Source organism: Haemorhous mexicanus, chromosome 5 (genome assembly GCF_027477595.1).
Source record: "Haemorhous mexicanus isolate bHaeMex1 chromosome 5, bHaeMex1.pri, whole genome shotgun sequence".
Lineage (NCBI taxonomy): Eukaryota > Metazoa > Chordata > Aves > Passeriformes > Fringillidae > Haemorhous > Haemorhous mexicanus.
In genome coordinates this window covers 48,825,458-48,843,520 of record NC_082345.1, presented here as the reverse complement: position 1 = coordinate 48,843,520, position 18,063 = coordinate 48,825,458, and the positions used below count along the sequence as shown (strand labels likewise).

At 35.6% G+C, this 18,063-nt stretch overlaps 1 protein-coding gene across 5 annotated transcripts in view; it reads left to right on the top strand.

The window, feature by feature from the left end:
• IMMP2L (inner mitochondrial membrane peptidase subunit 2) overlaps positions 1–15,025 on the top strand; it is a 407,582-nt gene extending 392,557 nt beyond the window's left edge. For 4 of the 5 annotated variants that reach the window (XM_059847106.1, XM_059847107.1, XM_059847104.1 and 1 more), the window contains one exon: positions 14,529–15,025. In XM_059847106.1, coding sequence (XP_059703089.1) covers positions 14,529–14,648 — 120 coding nt within the window. In that variant the 3' untranslated portion in view covers positions 14,649–15,025. The remainder of the gene's footprint in view (positions 1–14,528) is intronic. The other variant, XR_009486578.1, reaches the window with a different exon arrangement.
• The last annotated feature ends 3,038 nt before the right edge of the window (positions 15,026–18,063 follow it).

Here is an 18,063-nt window from a genome sequence, read left to right as displayed (position 1 = left end):
GATTTCTTATTTAATGTGTTAGTATTAACTGGGAATGTTTTCAGTTACAGCTAATACTGATTTTATAGAATTTCTGATGTTTGGGAAGGAAGTATTCTAATTTCAGGATGTAGGTTGTTCAAGCATCTCTAAACTCCTATTAAAAGGCTCTAGATGCTATTTACATATTCCTTTTTTTTTTTTTTTTTTTAAATCCAGCTCTCTTAAGAATCTGGCCCTGAATTTGTCCACATTTGATATGAGCTACACTCTACCTCATCATTAGCTACTGATTTTCATCTTCTTACTTTCTGCGTTTAGAGAATCATGATTTTGACCAATGTGTTTCACTCATGTTTAGAATCACATCCTTCAGTCTACAAGCACGCAATGTGGCTGACTCCAGTTTAAGACTGATTCTCTCTTCAAATGTACTAATGGTGCATACCACCAGGCTCCTGAGGTCAAGGCAGCTTCTGATTCACTTCTGCCTTTGTGTGGCTCCAGACAGCATGAAAACTTAGGTCACTCTGAGACAGTTGGGGTAAAGCAAACATGGGAGCCTTTTTTTGGTTCTTTTTGTAGGTTTGGTGGTTTGCCTGTTCAAGAAAAACCTGCATTAGATTCATTGAACAAGAAAATACACAAAATGTTTTGGAAATGAGAATGTAGAGTCCTTACCAAGCTCAGATTGGGTTGCTTAAGCTGTGCAGTCGTGGGAGAACAAAGATGCTGAGGGGAGGTTGCCAGAATCCATTGCAAAGCAATTGTAATAGCCATCTTCCCATCGCCTTTGTCCAGAGCTGATGGAAATTTAGTTCTCTAGCAAGTGAGAAGATGAACTATTAATAATGATCTTATTAAAATATGGAGCATTTTTTAATCTGTTTTGAATGCTAAGATCCTGAAGCAGAAAAAAACAGCTCAGTACACACAGAGGAATATATTTTCTCTGCAGCAGACTGATGAAAATGCATCAGATTGTGCTATCTGCAATTTCACTGCTGCTGTCTCCTCAACTAATTTGAGAGACTTGGATCTTCAGGCATTGTAGCAATGGTGATGGCTACACAGTCTGTTGCTGACAAAAATGTGATTTTTGTCCCCCAAAAAACTGAGATACAAAATAAGCATTGGATTTATAGCTTTTTTTTGTATGTGATTTGGTTATAACAGTAAGCATTTAAAAGGAATTTTAATCACATTGATTTTCTTACTGGAAGTGAAAGAGCTTCATGTAAAAAATTAGTTTTAATGGTCTTAAGTTTTTACATGTATATCTTTGAAATCCTAAGTGTGCTAATCCTTTTCCTGTACTTATGACCTGGCAATCCTGTGTGGTTGTATCTTGCTAAAATAGCTTAATAGCTACATATAATCTGAAAAATGAAGTAATTTAAAGAGTTAATAAATCTAGATCATCAGGTCCCTGGAAATTTATTCATTTTATTTCATTTTACTTAATTTTAATAATGTGCTCAAGTGTATTATTTGAAAATTTAAAGTTCAGCACATGCTTTGCTGAACTATGGCTTGATTAAGACTATGAGAGAATTTTTATTACACATGCAGAGAACTGAATTCATTAGCCTCCACTACCTTCTTGCTTATCATGTAGAGCGTAGGAAAAATTTTAGTTTCTCCTTGAGATAAATATAAATCTTGATAGTAAAGCTGTGGATTCAACCTTCTCTTTTGGGTTTGCGTGGCCAGATTTTGATGCGACTTGGGGTGTGAGGACATGGCTCTGGCTTCTGTGGGAAGCTGTGTGTGCTAGCAGCTTTCCCTATGTCCAACAGAGCCAATGCCACTGCCAAATGGACCTGTCTCACATTGGAGAAGTTAATGGAGGATTGTCTTCCATGGGAGGGACTGCACACGGGAATAAGAGTGTGAGCAGTTTTCCCCTTGAGCAGGAGGGAGCAGCAGAGACAATGTGTGATGAACTGACCATGGCCCCATTCCCGGTCTTGTGTGTGCTGCCAGGGAAGGAGAGACAGAATTTGGGAGTGAAGTTGAACCAGGGAAGAAGGGAGGGGTGGGGGAAAGGTGCTTTTAAGTTTTGTTTTTATTTCTCAATTCCCTGCCATGATTTGATTGGAAATAAATTAAATTAATTTCCTCAAGTCAAGTCTGTTTTGCTCATGACAGTAACTGGTGAGTGGTATCTCCTTGTCCTTATTCTCAGCCACAAGCCTCTTGTTACATTTTCTTTCCTCTGTCCAGCTAAGGAAGGGAGTGATAGAGGAGCTTTGGTGGGCACCTGGCCACCAGCCACAACTGGTTACTTTATTTGGCTAAAGATGAAGGTACCTTTTTTTATTTTGAAATGATGCAGCCTGTGACTAAGTTATTTGGTTTAGTATCCTGTCTTGTATTGCCAGGACATATTAAAGAAGGCTAGAGATCAAGGGTAAAACAGAAACAAGTAATTGGTGAGTGTATGCCACGAAGAATACCAAAGGTCTTGAAAAGAGCTGTTGGAGAGCTCTAGCTATCCACAAAGCTACTTCTCCTATGTCCTAGTGAATCTTACACAATTTTTATGTGCCTTTTGAAGGTGTAGCACAGGTCTGTGAAGAAGTCTCTGCCCTTCTGAATGAGGAGACACTGTGGTCAGTAGAGGTTTCCTGGTGCATCTCAAACAGCAGAAGGCAGTACCTCTCTTTAGGCCAATTAACTGAACCTCAAATATAATGGTCAAGAAACTCATAGGTGGGCTTCTCTCATTCTTCTCTGTTTTCCTGATATCCCCATAAATAAAGGGAGCTGGCTGCTGGTCCCCTGCCCTTCCTCTTGTGGAGTCTGCTGGGGCTGCTGGTGCACAAGCCAGGCCTGGGGACTTGATCTGTCATGTCACTGCTCTATAAAACTGGCTTCTCCATAAGGACTATGTTCCCTCACTGAGGGACTTTTCTGTGGAGAACTAAACAGTTATCTCACATGTAAGATGTGCAGTGCTTGTAGACTCAGGATTGTGAGAAAGAACTGCAACAGTATTTGATAAAGGTTATATCTTGATAAGGATGTGTATCTTATATTTATGCTTTATTTTTTGTGAAACTTTTTTTTCTCTGCAAAACCTCTTATGCCATTATCCTAAGCTAATAAGAAGTAAACTAAAGAAAAAAAAAAAGTTGAAGAGGATTAGTTCAGTAGGCTGGAGAAAATATATTCATAAGTATATGGTGTCAATTATTTAATCATAAATTTTGTTATGAAGTGAAAGGATAGCGATATGATTTAAATTATACAAAGAAGCCTTCTATTTTGACAAATGTCACAGTATTATATAAACACAAAATGCTAAATAATAGTAAGATTGAATAAGAAAAATTATAATGTTTTCGAGATTTTTTTTTTCCAAGCAAAGTTAAGACTGGGTTTAGTAAATTTAATCTTCTTCTCCACAGTTTTAGCAAAATTACAGAATAAATCAGATAAAGAAAAGAGAAAAAGTATTTATTATTCTTAAATTCATAGCTATTATTATACCTTTAAGGAAGAGAAAAATATGTATATATATTTGAAGTATTTCTGTGGGGCTTTTTTTCCAGTAAATCAACTTCGGGAGATTTCGTATACAGAACTCTCTTGATGAAATTTACCAATTTAGATGAGCTTTAGCTTTCCTCACACAACGAGGTCTATTAAAAAGTCTTTTATATTTTTAATAACGTATCATGCAGCCATTTAATGACATTTTGATATCCTAACTGCTCATTGAATATTTACTCCCCGTTGCTTTTCATAGCTCATATTACCAACAGCATGTTTTCTGTAAGTCAAACTGTTTCTGTCGCCATTTTGAAGGAAAATATAGGCAAGTCTCACAGTAGGGTATTCTGAAATATTTAGTTAAGTGGAATAGTCTGTTGAACAGTCGCCTTTTTAAGGTAAGAGAAAATAAAAATTATTTTATGAAGAGTATTGCAACAAATTTATTTGTATCAGACTAAATCTAAAGGATGTAATAAAAACCACAGAAACTCTGAGCCAGCTGACAGATGTGTTTGCTGTACATACAAGGTATTGTTGCTGAAAATCGCTGAGCAATTTAGTTTTAGAAAAGGCTTGCTTTGCCCACTAACAGATGTAATATCATAAGGTCTTGTACCATTTTGTTTTAATTAAGAGGTAATTTTTCACTGATTTCCTTAAATTAACTTTTCTGGCTACTGCTGGCCTTTCTTTTCTTTCTTCCCTCAGCATTTGATAATTACTGTATCACGTCTGCCAAGGAAAATTTAAAATTATGAACTTTCCCAAATTCTCACAATGCTGTCCCATCACAGTGATGGGTCTGTTCAGGCTGGAACAGAAAAAACATCAGTGGGTTGAGATGTTCTCCACGGCATTCTTTAATTTTGGTACTTCTCTAAGTTCTGAAATTGCCTTGATTTTTGACCCATGAGATCAGGTACTTTTCTGAGCTTTTAGAAAATATATAAAAAATAGAAATTAGCTGCAACTAGCATGTGGGGGGTTTTCACATCAATTTACTTAAAGAAGAAATTGAGTGTATCTGGAGATAAAAGCCTACTGCTTCCTTCTACAGTAGGACTCTTTCCCTTCTTTTGAGTTCTCCTGAACGAGTCCGAAATGTCATCTCTCCCAGCTTGCAGGCATATGATCCCTGGCACAGCTGTGCATTTCCACAGAAATTTGATGGAATTTCACCTGTCATAGCTTGTTTGCTCAGCTTTGAATACGAGCCTCTCATCGTTAGGGCCTGATTTATCCGTGAGTGTGCAGTTGCAGCAGAGCAGGAGCCCACCAGGGCTCTCACCCATGTTGCACCGAGCATCATGGTAAATCTCTGTGGCCAGAGCAGTGCCAGGATGCAGAACTTGGATCTGCTGGAAGCACAAAGGACTGCAGAGGAGGGGCCATAGAGCAGAGGGCAGGGTCCTCTGCTTGAGGGCCAGCCTGTGGGGATAAATTGTGTCTGTGGAGGAGCAGCATGGAGGAGTTGAGTCCCTGGGTAGTGTGTGAGCTCTTGGAACCACTCGGTCCCTCCCGTGCTTGAATGCCTTGCACTGTGCCACTGTGCTTGCCAAAGCTCCAGGCTGAAACTGAATTAATGACATGCAGTGACACCAAACTGGAAATCAACTCAATTGTAATGTACAGCAGCTGTAAATTGTGATGTGTCAGTGTTGTAAGCTGAAAAATATCACTAAGCCTGACATTGTTCTGACTGGCTGCACTGATACAATATGTTCCTGAGCAGGAATTCACATTGAAGTCTTTTATGTATTACTAAATAATTAATATGCAGAGATTTTGGAATTAGCTAATACTTTCTAGGTAGAAGATAATAAATGTGTTTTAGTAATTCTTTTCTTCCTGCCACTTGATTTATCAATACTTAAAATATTGAATTGCAAATGTATTATGGCTTTTTTATGCGTGTCTCTTTCAAGAGAGCTGCTAGTACGTTTTGTTTTTCTGTTGAGTTACATGACTTAGTGACAATCCTATTTAGTCAGGAACTTTGGGCATTGTCCAGTGAAATATTAAAAAGTTTTAAATATTAAATGATTTTTATGTATATGCAGCATGCAAAGCACATCATACTAAGCAAATTCCTTTACATTTTTATTACTAGAAATCTAAAATAAATAACAGATTGGTTTATAAATCCTTTTGTAGACCTGTTTATCATAATGGCTCTGTTAATCATAAACAAGAGTATTTGCTAAGACTGCTATACTTACTGAAGAAAGAAGAAAAGTAGTGCTGTGTTATATGCTAACCTCTGTTTAAAAAATATGTCTTTAGAGAACAGAAAACACAGAAAAAATTGTGAAGGAGTGAAGTTATTTAGCTGTAGTGGCCTTTTCAATAATATATTAATGACAATTCAATTCCAATAAAAGGCATTGAAATGGAATTCAGTTCATGGAATTCTTGTACTAAGCCTGTTACTGTATTTCATGTAGGCAATGGCAATGACAGTTGATTTCTTCAAGAGATTAATAAGTGATGCACTACTTTATACTGAATTCCTTTAAATCTGCACTACTTTGAATTTCAGTTATGGTTCAATGTTAGCTATTTTTTTTTCTGCACCTTTAACTGTAAAGAAATCTCAGATGTGAAATATATTCTGTTTTCAGTGACCTTTTCCTTCCTTTTCCTCTTTAGTAACTTGAGGTTTATATAAGCATGTAGACATGATAGAAAACTGAAAGTGCAATCCAGTTATTTTGATATTTAGTACATTTTTTCAATTCAGTCAATAACCTGAGTTATCATTACAATGTAGTGCTCATCTCTTCTTTTGTGAATAGCTTGAATTGCAAAACTGTGTTGGATGGGTGCAATCACAATTGTTATAGTAATGTCACACAGCTATTCCATGCTAAAATTTTATTTATTCTAGGAATTTTATTAATTCTGGGAAGGGAATCAACCATTGCATTTAAAATATATCTCTCCCTTGTACATGATTTTTTGTGGGTTTTTCTGTGCATATATGTGATATGTGCATCATTTTAAAGTGTATATTTTCACTGTTTAAGATTTTCCTAAAATAAAATAATTGTCATTTATATTTTTTCAGATTTTAAAAAATATATTTTCTGTCTAAATGAGCACTTATAAATTTGATAACTAGTACAGACCTTGACTGATTATATACTAGCTCTGTGAAAGAAAACACATATGGGATGCTTTCTCTATATCTGGAGCTGCTGTTTCAGCTATCAAACTAATGGAAGTGTAATGGAACACTTAGGAACAAAATTAATGGGCTGCATTCTTTTCTTTGTCACTAGATCTGTGTGGCTCCATTAGGTCTGATTTCTTCAGTTACAAGAAGAAAGAACAATGAATATGCTGGCACTTTGCTATGTATTAGGAAGGAATCCATCACTTTTTGAATTCATGAGCTAATTGGCACCTTGTTGCCTCAAACTTTGGTGAGCTGATATAAGTTAAAGAACATCTATTTTGGTATCGGTTTATCTACAAAATAATTTATTCCTTCTAATAGTTGTGTTATTCTTGGATTCATAAAAGAAGGAGGTGAAGGATATTTGTTTCTTCTGTCACTGTTCATTATCGCAGATATTTCTACTGGAGGAAGTGGTTTCTCTGGGATTTTACTGTAATCCACAGGATTTTATTTTTATTGTGCTCTTTTCCTACTGCTGCACTTGATAGTACTTGTTTCAAGGTTTGACCATGTACAAAAGATGAAATGCAATAGCAATCATGTTTTCTTTCTATTAAAGTATGGATTTTTTTGAGAGATTAATTTACTGGCCCAATTCTCTGTGAGACTATTTTACAGCTACTATCTAATATCAAAACCCAGTGCCACAACCTTTCTTAAAGACATGCAATCTAGTTTGACACAGATAGCTGCTCCAGACTTTATATTTTTGTTGAGGTTATAGCTGAAATGCTGGGTAGTTGCACAGGTGTTTCTATCTTAATGATTTCTTTGCACTTTGAGGGCTGAAATATTTTTGAACTTCTTCTCACCTTTTTCATTAGCCAGCTCCCTTTACACAGTTTTCAGCATCGGTACAAATTTGCCAGTCTTTAAAGATACCAGTATCATCAAACTTCAGCTGATTGGCTGATGGAATACGGGTAGTGGGGCAGTGACCTAGCAGATCTGGAAAAAATTCTTGAAACTCTATGTCTGCTCTAATGGAGCCATCTCTAAATCACTCAGGGTTTTGCCATATTAGAGGAATTTTCATCTTATGTGTCTTGGTGCATTTCAGAGCCTCTCTCTGAACTGGCAAGTATCCAGCCAGCAAAATACAGTCTGAATAGACCTCTGTTGCTCCAGAATTATTCCTGACCACCTCCAATGAGTTTGTGTCATGAAACACAAAATTTGAGAGGAAAATTTTGTATATAGCTGGTGTTCCATATTGCCATGGGAAAGTCTATTATAAAGCTTCTTAGCTAACCTGCATGTGAAGAAGAAAAATATGAGTCTATATTGCATCAGAGAATAGAAAACACAATTTGAAACACTGTGATTGTTTCTATTGCTTTATCTTCATTTGATTTGAGAAAATGTTAGTTTTTTGTGTTTGAATGTTTATAATTGGCCATGACATTCGAGAGGCCTGTGCAATATTGCTAAAATATAAAAGACTAAAGAAAAAGTGACTACAAAACCAGAGACTGGCCTTTAAAATTGTAGTTTTGTCACTGTTGGTGAAATTTCTCAAGTACATAGGTAGTGTGGCACTTGTAGTTTAGTTCTATTTCTAGTTTGTTGTGTAGCTATTATGTTCTCTTTCAGTGGTATTTTAGGGGATTTGCCCAATTTAGGCATTTATTAAAGAAACTGGAAGACAGGAGTGTTGACTGTTTGCTAGGCTGAAGTATGATGAAAGAAGATCATCTTTCTTCTTCAGAAGTATATTTGAACCCAAGTACTTTTCCTAGCACACCCACAGAGAGGATTTTTGTGTTGACTCAATGTTAAGTGCTGTGCTTTATTATTTTCTTCATATTACTTTGTTTATTATCTTCTGTGACTGATCTAGATATTCCAAGATTTCTAATTTTGCGCATTGTAATGCAATTATTACATCATCTGTTACAAAGATGTAAGTGCTTTGTGTATATTTAATGGTTTTATTGAAATAACTAAAATTTCAGTCACAATCCCCCTAACTCAAAATACATTGTGAGGAAATAATAAAACAGTCCATTTAATTTTCTAATTTTGATTGTTTTGGAGGTTTTTTAATGAAAGAAACAGTGAAATGTGTTTATAAACATTTCATCAAAATCCCCATTTTGGTTTCAGAGAAGCATGAAAAGAAATACTAAGTGAGGAAAAGAAAGATAGCTTTTCTTTAATGTGCAACACTTAATGAGAATTTATGTAGCCTTAGGAAAAAAATTAAAAGGAACATAATGTTACAGTCAAAACTTTCTTGTGAGCAACCCAGGAAAATTCCATGATAGGAGGTGACACTGAGGCACAGCTGCAATAAAATCACACTTTACAGCATTTTACTGACTGTTAATAGATTTAATTGAGAGAATGATAGTACTCTTTGCACTACAAATTATCAAAATAATACACAAGTCTTATCAAAGCAGTTTAAAAATCTCCCACAACCACTTTCAAGTGTCTATCTTTACCTCAGTGGTTATGCTGCTCCTTTGGGTCCCAAGATTGGCAGTACCCATCCTCCTCAAAAAGACATGAAAAAGGTGCTTTCATGAGTTGCTGGCACCCTGAATTCTTCACTAGGAGAATTGTGATATCAATGATTTCCTCTTTCTCAATTTCCACTAATTGAGTACTTTCTTAACTTTTTTCTCTTATACTTTATTGATTTTCAATTTGTGTCTCGATTTATTATATATTTTATTTTGCGCTACTCTATTCCTTGCAATTCTCCACTGTTTTTTCTCTTTGTGCACCTTAAAAACTTTTTGGCAGTCAGTTGTTTTTTTTAATGACCATTTCTAGGCTTTTTCAGTCTGTTTTTATTATCCTATGCCTATCCTGTATACCTCATTATTATTTGAAAATCATAAATATTTAATCCCATACAAAATATTTACTTTTAAATATCTATGTAAGAAGTCTGATTATACCACAAAGTTATGCAAATGAAAGTGAATGTAAGTGGTATAAGCAAAACTGTAACACATTAGTCAATAGTCACCAGACGATTAGAAAATTTGTTGCAGCTAAACAAGCTGAATCAAAACTCCAGGCAGGAGAGGTAAGTTCAGACAAATCCTGGGAAATTATTCTTGTAGGCCTTGCAGAGCCAATACAAGGTCTACAGCTTGTTACTGGCAGTGGCTGAATTGCAGGGCTATGATACAGCTGTAGTAACATCCTTGCATTTTTGTTTTGTCTCTTTGTCTTATTACATGTCTGGAATTGTTCAAAATGCATGTGAATGTGACAGATGGGGATATGGTTTGATGGTGAACAGAGACTTAATGGTTGGAGTAAGTGGTCTTAGAGGTCTTTGTCAGTCTAAATGGTCTGTAGTTGTATGATTCTATGGTTATTACTTCCAAATAGAAAACTGACAGGTTTAGAAGTCTAACTTTTTCTGAAGTTTTAAAGATTTGGATTTTTTGATTCTGCAGTGCTGTTTCTCAGGGTATATTTTGTGGCATTGTTCTCTGTTTTTTCAGAGTTGTTACAGAATTTGAAATCTTGGCTGTTTAAAATACATCAAAATAAAGAAGGCCTAAGGAGAAAAAAGGAAGGGAAAATCTGTGGGGATATTTAGGAAAGTGAACCTATGACTAGGAGCTACAGTATTGAATTTGGCTGTTTGGGTAGGATTTACATTCTCTGGGAAAGCTGAGAATACCCTTGTTAGGGTGTGATGGTTTCACTCCAGCCAGCAACCCAGCTCCACACAACTGCTCGTCCCCTCCTCCACCAGCAGAAGCTGGGAGAGACTCGGAAGGGTAAAAGACAGAAAAGTTGTTGATTGAGATAGAGAAGGTTTAATAGCAAAAGCAAAAGCCATGCACACAAGCAAAGCCAAACAAGGAATTAATTCACTGCTTCCCTCTGCCATCTCAGGGAGAGCAGGGCCCCATCACATGTAATGGTGACTTGGAAACTCAAACACCATCATTCCAAACCTTCCCTTCTTCCTGCTTTCCCCAATTTTACATACCGAAGATGATGTCACATGGTCTGGAATATACCTTTGGTCAGGAGGGGGACCTGTCCTGGCTGTGTCTCCTTCCAACATCTCAGGCATCCCCAGTCTTCTTGCCAGTAGCAGTGCCTGTACAAAAGCCAGAAAAGCCTTGGGTCCCTGTAAACCCTGCTCAGCAGTAACAAAAACATTTCTATTTTATCAATCCTGTGTTCAGCACAAATCCAAAACACAGTCTAGTACCAGCCAAGGTGAGGAGAATTAACACTACCCCCTCCAAAGGGTCACACCATTATTTGGACTTTCCTTTTCTTGAATCCAAACTGAATAGCTGTCATTTCCATAGAAATTCTGATGTGCTCCACTGTATGCTACATGTATACAGACTCTTGTACAGTCTGAATACTACTTTTCCCATTTTCATGATGTATTTTAGAACCAGAGGATGTGATATTATTGTAAGACTTCATACTAATAAAGGTGGTTTATCCAAGCCTATTAGGACAAAATGAGCAAGATTGTTGTAAGTACCACTGCAGATAGCACTATCAGTCTTAGGCTTATCTTTTCCTTATGCAGTGCCAAAACTAATCAGTTTCCATACAACTAACATACTCTCAACAAGCAGACACTGAGGAAATATGCTTTTAGCACAGTAACAGTGTCAAAACAGTATTATTAATTCAAAACTTGCTTTGCAGATAAAATTGCTGTGTTAATGAAGTGACTTCTTAGTTGTTCAACTTAATATTCAAAGATTTAAAAATAGTTTAAACAGCTCAGCTTAGGGACAATAATACGGATTCAATTCAATATAGTGGCTGTTTTTGCCACAGCAAAAACAACATAAAGGTCATAATGTAGACATAGCTCCCTACTATTTAATTGCTGGCATCTCTGTGGTGGAAAGGGAACACATGCCTCAAAGAACTGATGTCTATAAAGTACTGATTTTTTTATAGTTAAAACAGTGTTTCAAGGGAATAAACTTACTTTCTTATGTAAAGGGAGAAAATAATGTCTTTAAGTGAAGTGATTAATTAATAGATTATCTCAGTATTTCACTGTTACAAGAGAAAGTGTAGCCTTTTAGTTCACTCTTCTGAGTTCATTCATATCTAACCTTGATGAGGGTAAATCCATTAGCAAGGGCAGGTTATTCTCTGCGAACAATTCTGTTCTTCCTCAGTGAAATTCATGGCTGCTGTGGTAAGTACAGAATAATAATAGGCAATGGGAAAAAGTTATTATGGTTGTTTGCAGAAGTCAAGCATCAAGGTGCTTTTAAAGTGAACCTTTAAGTTATTATAAAAGAAGTCCTATAGCATCAGTGTAATTTGTTATTTATCAAAGGCTTCCATCACCCAACAATATCTGTTTTTCCTTTTTAACTCTAGTCATGTTGTAAATCATGTTTATAGGAAGGAGACTTCTTTATTAGTTTCAAGGCAGATGATGGTCAGTAGAAATAATCCTCTGGGTAAAATTATTCCCAACGTCAGCTTAAAACATGTTCTGATTCATTTGTTATATTCTCAGTTTGTTTGCAGACCTCCTGCTGACATCAGTAACAGGCAATGTACTAAGAAAAACATAGAGCTTTGAAAATGAGATGTTATTTGTGTTTGGAAAGAGTATTCTAACATTTTTTTTCTCTGTACTAATGCTGTCACATTTTATATGCAGCTGTGGGATTTGCTGTGGTTTTATATTTTTGCACCAGCCTGTAATGTGTGTACTATCATGCTGTATGCTCAGGGAAAAAAACCCAACATGGTAATATCACAGTTGCAGCCCACTTTATTGGCTAATTAAGATAAAGGATGTTGTGAATTCCATAAATATCAACCAAACTGCACAAAAGTGTGTCAAGACATGAAAAAACGTTGCTCAATGCTATTGAAAAAGAGTTGTCACTTAGCAGCCTGCCCTTTCCTTAAATGTAGGAAAAAGAACTGCTACATATCTGGGAAAAAAGTGGTCCCTGCAAGGGATCAAGCAAGTGAACTATAATACTAGACTTCAATTCAGTGATCCACTTCAGATTCTTTTAGATATCATGGGTTATTAAATAACCAAATTATATTCAAGTAATTCAGCACCTGCTTCATCAAGCTACAGAATATGGAATTAGATATGTACCACTTCAGCTTCAATGATTTGATTATGTAGTAGAGAGAGACTGGTGAATATATATTAATCCTATGAAATTAAATCAAGAAAATTAGCTGAAGATATTCCTAGGGGCCTATTTGGTGTCTGTTTGCATGAAATGCTGAATTACCTGCTTACTAAAATCACTTTTTTTTTTTTTCAAATGAGAAATGGAATGGAACTGAGTTTACACAGGAATTTAAGCAGCAAAGTACAAGTTCAAACCAGAAATCCATTTAATTCCTGGCTCTTACAACAGCCAATACCAGATCATTGAAATATAAGAATAAAGCAAGTATACATTTTTTTCCTTCAGTGATTCCTAGTTTGGAGTATAACAACTACACTGTTTGTTTATGTGCAATTACCTGTGTTGGACTTTGCTCCCATCATTATTTTTTGAACAAATTTTCTATTTTTTTTCTGGTTACTTCTGTATCCTGTATAATGTATGCAAGTATGAGGTAATGCTGTACATACTGAAAAGCATTTCCTTTTTATTGGCTTAAAAAATTATTTAGGATAATATCATAGATGTTTCCTTTTTCTTATGAGAAATAATGACATAATAGTCAAATAAAGCCTGTGCATTTTTAAATCCATGCCATTGCTAATTCTGTTGCCATTATAACCATTGTAACACTGTTGTCTGTTTAGGAGTCAGAATTATTTAATCTTTTCACAGACACAGACATTCCAATATTTCTAACCAAGATTTTGTCCTGTTTATAAACTTCTGTTGGTGCTGAATGCTTATTACGTGCTATTTTTTCTACAAGTCTAAACAAATAATTTAAGATGCAGTAGTTTATGCTGCAGGCTTTTCAAATTAACTGAGATTAACTCCATACAAAATGACTCAATTTCACTGTTAAGTATGGACTGTTTTATCTCAGTCTGAAATTGTGCCTGTTCTAGTCTTACTCTTAGTCTAGCTATTTCCATACCATATATGAAAATATATGGTCTTGTTTAAAATTTACTTAAGATATTCTAAGCAATTCTGTTTTCTATACTATGTTATCTCTGATTCATTTATAAGCAATATCAGAATTGAATTTTATTTTGATTTATTGAAGTAAAATCTTAATGAAGTATAATTACTGAAGTAAACAATATTAAATAATATAATAAAACATGTTTGCAAAACATATTAATCAGATTTAAGTAGTCCCAGCACTTCAAAAGTTTTTGATCTGTAGAGAAATAAATTTTCATCCTCAAGGAAATTTCTACAATTTACAGTAACTTTCATTTTTTGATTGAAGACAAAATGGAGTTTTGAAGGAGAGTGATAAATAGTAAACACTACATGTTTAGAAAAGCCACTATCCTGTGGTTAGTACACAGGGCTCAAATCCAAGACACAGATTCTGTTGAACTTATTCAAAATAGATACTTAAAATTTGGTCTCTGTACCTAGAATAATTAATAACCAAAAAGCTTTATGCGGATTATAGAATGCCTTACCTATTTTGAGCAACTTTCTTTCTTGAAAATGAAGAAAACCATTCCTAGTTCTGTATTACAGACAGTGCATTTCAGCAAGCTGTTTTGAGTTCCAAAAAATGTTTTATCAAAAAAGAAAAAGAAATTGTTACTAAAGACATTTTCTTCTCCTCTCATTACATGAGTGAGAGAGTACTCACTCCTCTGCTTTGTATTCTCCCACTGCTCTAACAAATCATCACATGCTTTGTATTTTTCACATACTGATTTATTTGCATTACCTAATAACAGCTCTGGTTTATATTTTGGTTGCAGGTTTCTCTTGGACTCCTACATGCCCGAGCCACTCATATTCTCTGGCCCCCACAGCGCTGGCAGAAGTTACAGCCGATGCTTCCTCCGGAGCGCAAACCACTCCGCCGAGAGCAGGAGTGATCTGAGCCTTCAGGCAGGAAACCACTGACACGAAGCTCAACCAGAAAGAGTTCCTGTGGTTATACCATCACCTGTAAGAGCTTTGCCAGGTGCTCTGACATCAGCGTCATGTCAACAAATACATGTGACATCTAAGTGTGAAAATGCCACCAGAAATTCTTTGTGTTTCTTTTGTTTGTTTGTTCTATTGTTTGGTGGGTTTTAAAAATTTCCAACATTAGGGCATTGTATATTAATTCAGTTTGAAATAATTGGTTTTAGAAGAACTGAATGTTCATTTTTTTTCTGGAAGCAGTAACAGGCTTGGCTTCTGTCTGTACCCATGCATCTCTGGAGAAGAAACTATTAAACCTTCAATAAACTATTTTGATCTTTTACATTCACCCTATTTCTTTTGTAACTGCATGGAAATTATTAATATTGATTGCATGTGAAAAAGAAAAAAACACCCAAAACATATATACTTTGGATTGTCCTATCATTACTAGCAATGAGGAATCACTACTTCTGTTGGTAAAAAGTTTTTAATGCAGCTTAATTCTATTATTAAACTGAGTGCGTATTACTTATTTCTATTTTCTTTTTCAGGATGAAAATAGGGGTTTTTATATAAATATTCCCTGTTTATCTTTCTGAATTAGATATTCAGTCAAATTATACAAATGATATTACATTATCTGAAGGCAGTGTTTAATTCTTTTTTCTAGTAGAGTAAATCTTCGTTAATACTCATTGCCACATTTCTCTGAAACTATGTAATTAGATAAGAAATATGTGATTAATATTCTAGTATATAGTTAATATTATAAATATACTCTGTGAATAGGCAGTAAAGCTGCACACATTATAAGTGAAAAGAACTTGGAAAATTACACATTTTCAATGACAAATCAATATGAGCCAGCCTTTGTTCATATTTATTGAATTTTACTTCACATAGGCTAGTACTAAAAAAAAAATTTAACAAACCACACAAAAGATCTTTAAACATTTTCAGCTAAAAACATGCAGATATCAGAACTTCAGGCAAGATTAATGTAAGTCTACAGCTCTTTGAACACACACATCTGCCTTGTGAGTTAGATGGTAGCTTCAATCACTATGAAAATTATCTATTACTATCTAACTTCTTAAATGCTCCAGCTCTGTAGACTCTCTGAATTCTTTATGTGTCAGGATCTTTGTTCCAAAAAGGTGTTCTACAGGTCTCTGAAGTCCCTTAGTTAAACTAATGCAGTTTGTTTGGGTGTTATTGCAGTAAATTCAGAATTATTCAGGGACAGAAGGAGAATCCAGGGAAATACATGCCTGTGAGCCTGCCCTTGTGCTGGGGAATATTATGGAGCAGATTACCTTGACTGTGGTCACATGGCCAACCAGGGGGTCAGGCTCAGCCAGCAGGGGTTTAGGAACAGCAGGTCCTGTTTGACCAGCCTGATCTCATTTTTTGACCAGGTGACCTTCCTAGAGGATGAAAGAAAAATTGTGGATATTTACATGGACTTCAGTAAAATCTTTGACACTGTCTCTCACAGCATTCTCATGGGCAAGCTGGCAGCCCACAGCTTGGACAAGTGCTCTCTTCACTGGGTTAAAGATTGTATTCTTCTGTCTATATTTTTCCATACTTGATCCTCCCCAAACTATCCCCATTTCACTGACTTTGATCCCCTAAACACCTGAGAAGTCTTGTGCAGTGCTGAAATGCTCTCCCTTGCACTCCACAGCAAAACCTGTACCCATGGGCAAGTCTGCCAGGCAACCCAGCCAGCCTCCCCTCTTTTTCCTGGTGTTAGCTGTACCCTGTGGAGTGAGTCCAGGGGCCTCAGTGCTCCTTCACAGCTGTAAGGTGGGACTTTCACAGTTTGATGACTCCTGTAACAGACATAAAGGAGTTAAATCGTGGTCTAATTTGGGTTCCTACAGCTTCCATTGTTCTTTTGGACTCCTTTGTCTGTGTGAAGACCAGCTTATTATCACATAATTTATACAGGCTATGAAAGTTTCAACATCCCAAGTATTCAATTGTGACACGCCTCAAGGAATATTTATTCATCTATATTTGCATACATATATTTATAAATATTCAGGCATTTATATGAAGGTGTATGTAGGATATACATGCTGAAATGATGGAATAGAGAATATGCCTGTTAAGTCTGGAGATTATTGTAAAGACTGATGTAACTTTGGAGAATGGTATTAGAGCACAGTGATCTGAATTTGATAATGATGAGCAGAGAGTCTGGTGCAATAATTACCCATATACATGCTGGATTATGTTAAAAGAAAATTTGGATATTATCGTGGATTGTAGTTGAGCATGAGGCAACAATATGCTGAACAAGGAAAATACTTTGTAAAGAGCAGTACAGGCTGTAAACATAGCAAACAATATTCCTTCTACATTCATGTAGGGTATAATTTTAGGTGCCAAATACAAAAAAAAAAAAAAAAAAAGGAGGACAATTGGGATATTTAGAAAGACACAATAAAAATAGAGAAGAACCAAAAAAAAAATCAAATTTGAGAAATGTTGGAAGGACATGGGATTATCATTTAGTCTTCAGAGTCTGAGACAGTCTTCAAAATGATGAAAGATTGCTGTGAAATGCAAGACAATCATTGGTTTTCCAAGTTCATAGTGTGTGGGAGCAGAACTAATAAACTTATAATGTAACATCTGGACTGTTAGATTAGACATAAAGAAATATTTTAATTATAAAAAATAATGAAACACTTGAATAGATTATTTTTATTGCAAGACTTTTAATTTTTTTATCAGGCCTGTTAGAGAAGGAAGGATGGATGAACTAGACCCGAGGTCCACATCAGCTATTTTATGTATTCTCTGATTAGGTCTTCTGTTCTTGGTAAACCTGGTGGTGCCTTTGATGCTGGGCAGGCAGTTGCATCAATATCTAATTCCTTTAGACTGATAACTATAAGTCTTTAGATTAGATTCTTTAGCCTAACAGTATTACAGTACTCTTACATACCATTTTCCTCTAATAAGCATCTAAGGAGCCAGTTTCCTGTAAAAGAAACTATTTTCTTCATACTGTCATCATATTAATGTGCATGACATTTTACATTATCATGTAGGTTGGTGAATAGAAATAGCTTAATGAAATCATAACAGATAATTCAGTATCCAAAGCATGAAGGGCAAACCTTTCCTTTCAAAGCAGAAAGGACAAAGATTGGCACACATGAGCACATATTTAAAGGTGTTGTTATTTAATTTATACATTTGGTTTTCAACCTTCAAATGTGAAACACATAATGAGAAGCCTGTTCTGGAAGTAATGAAATCAGTAACAAAATTCTCATGGCCATCATGATTAGCTTTCTGTGGCCTCTTCACAGGCCTTCTGGTTTTTGGTGCTGGCTTACATCTGTAATGCAATAAGGT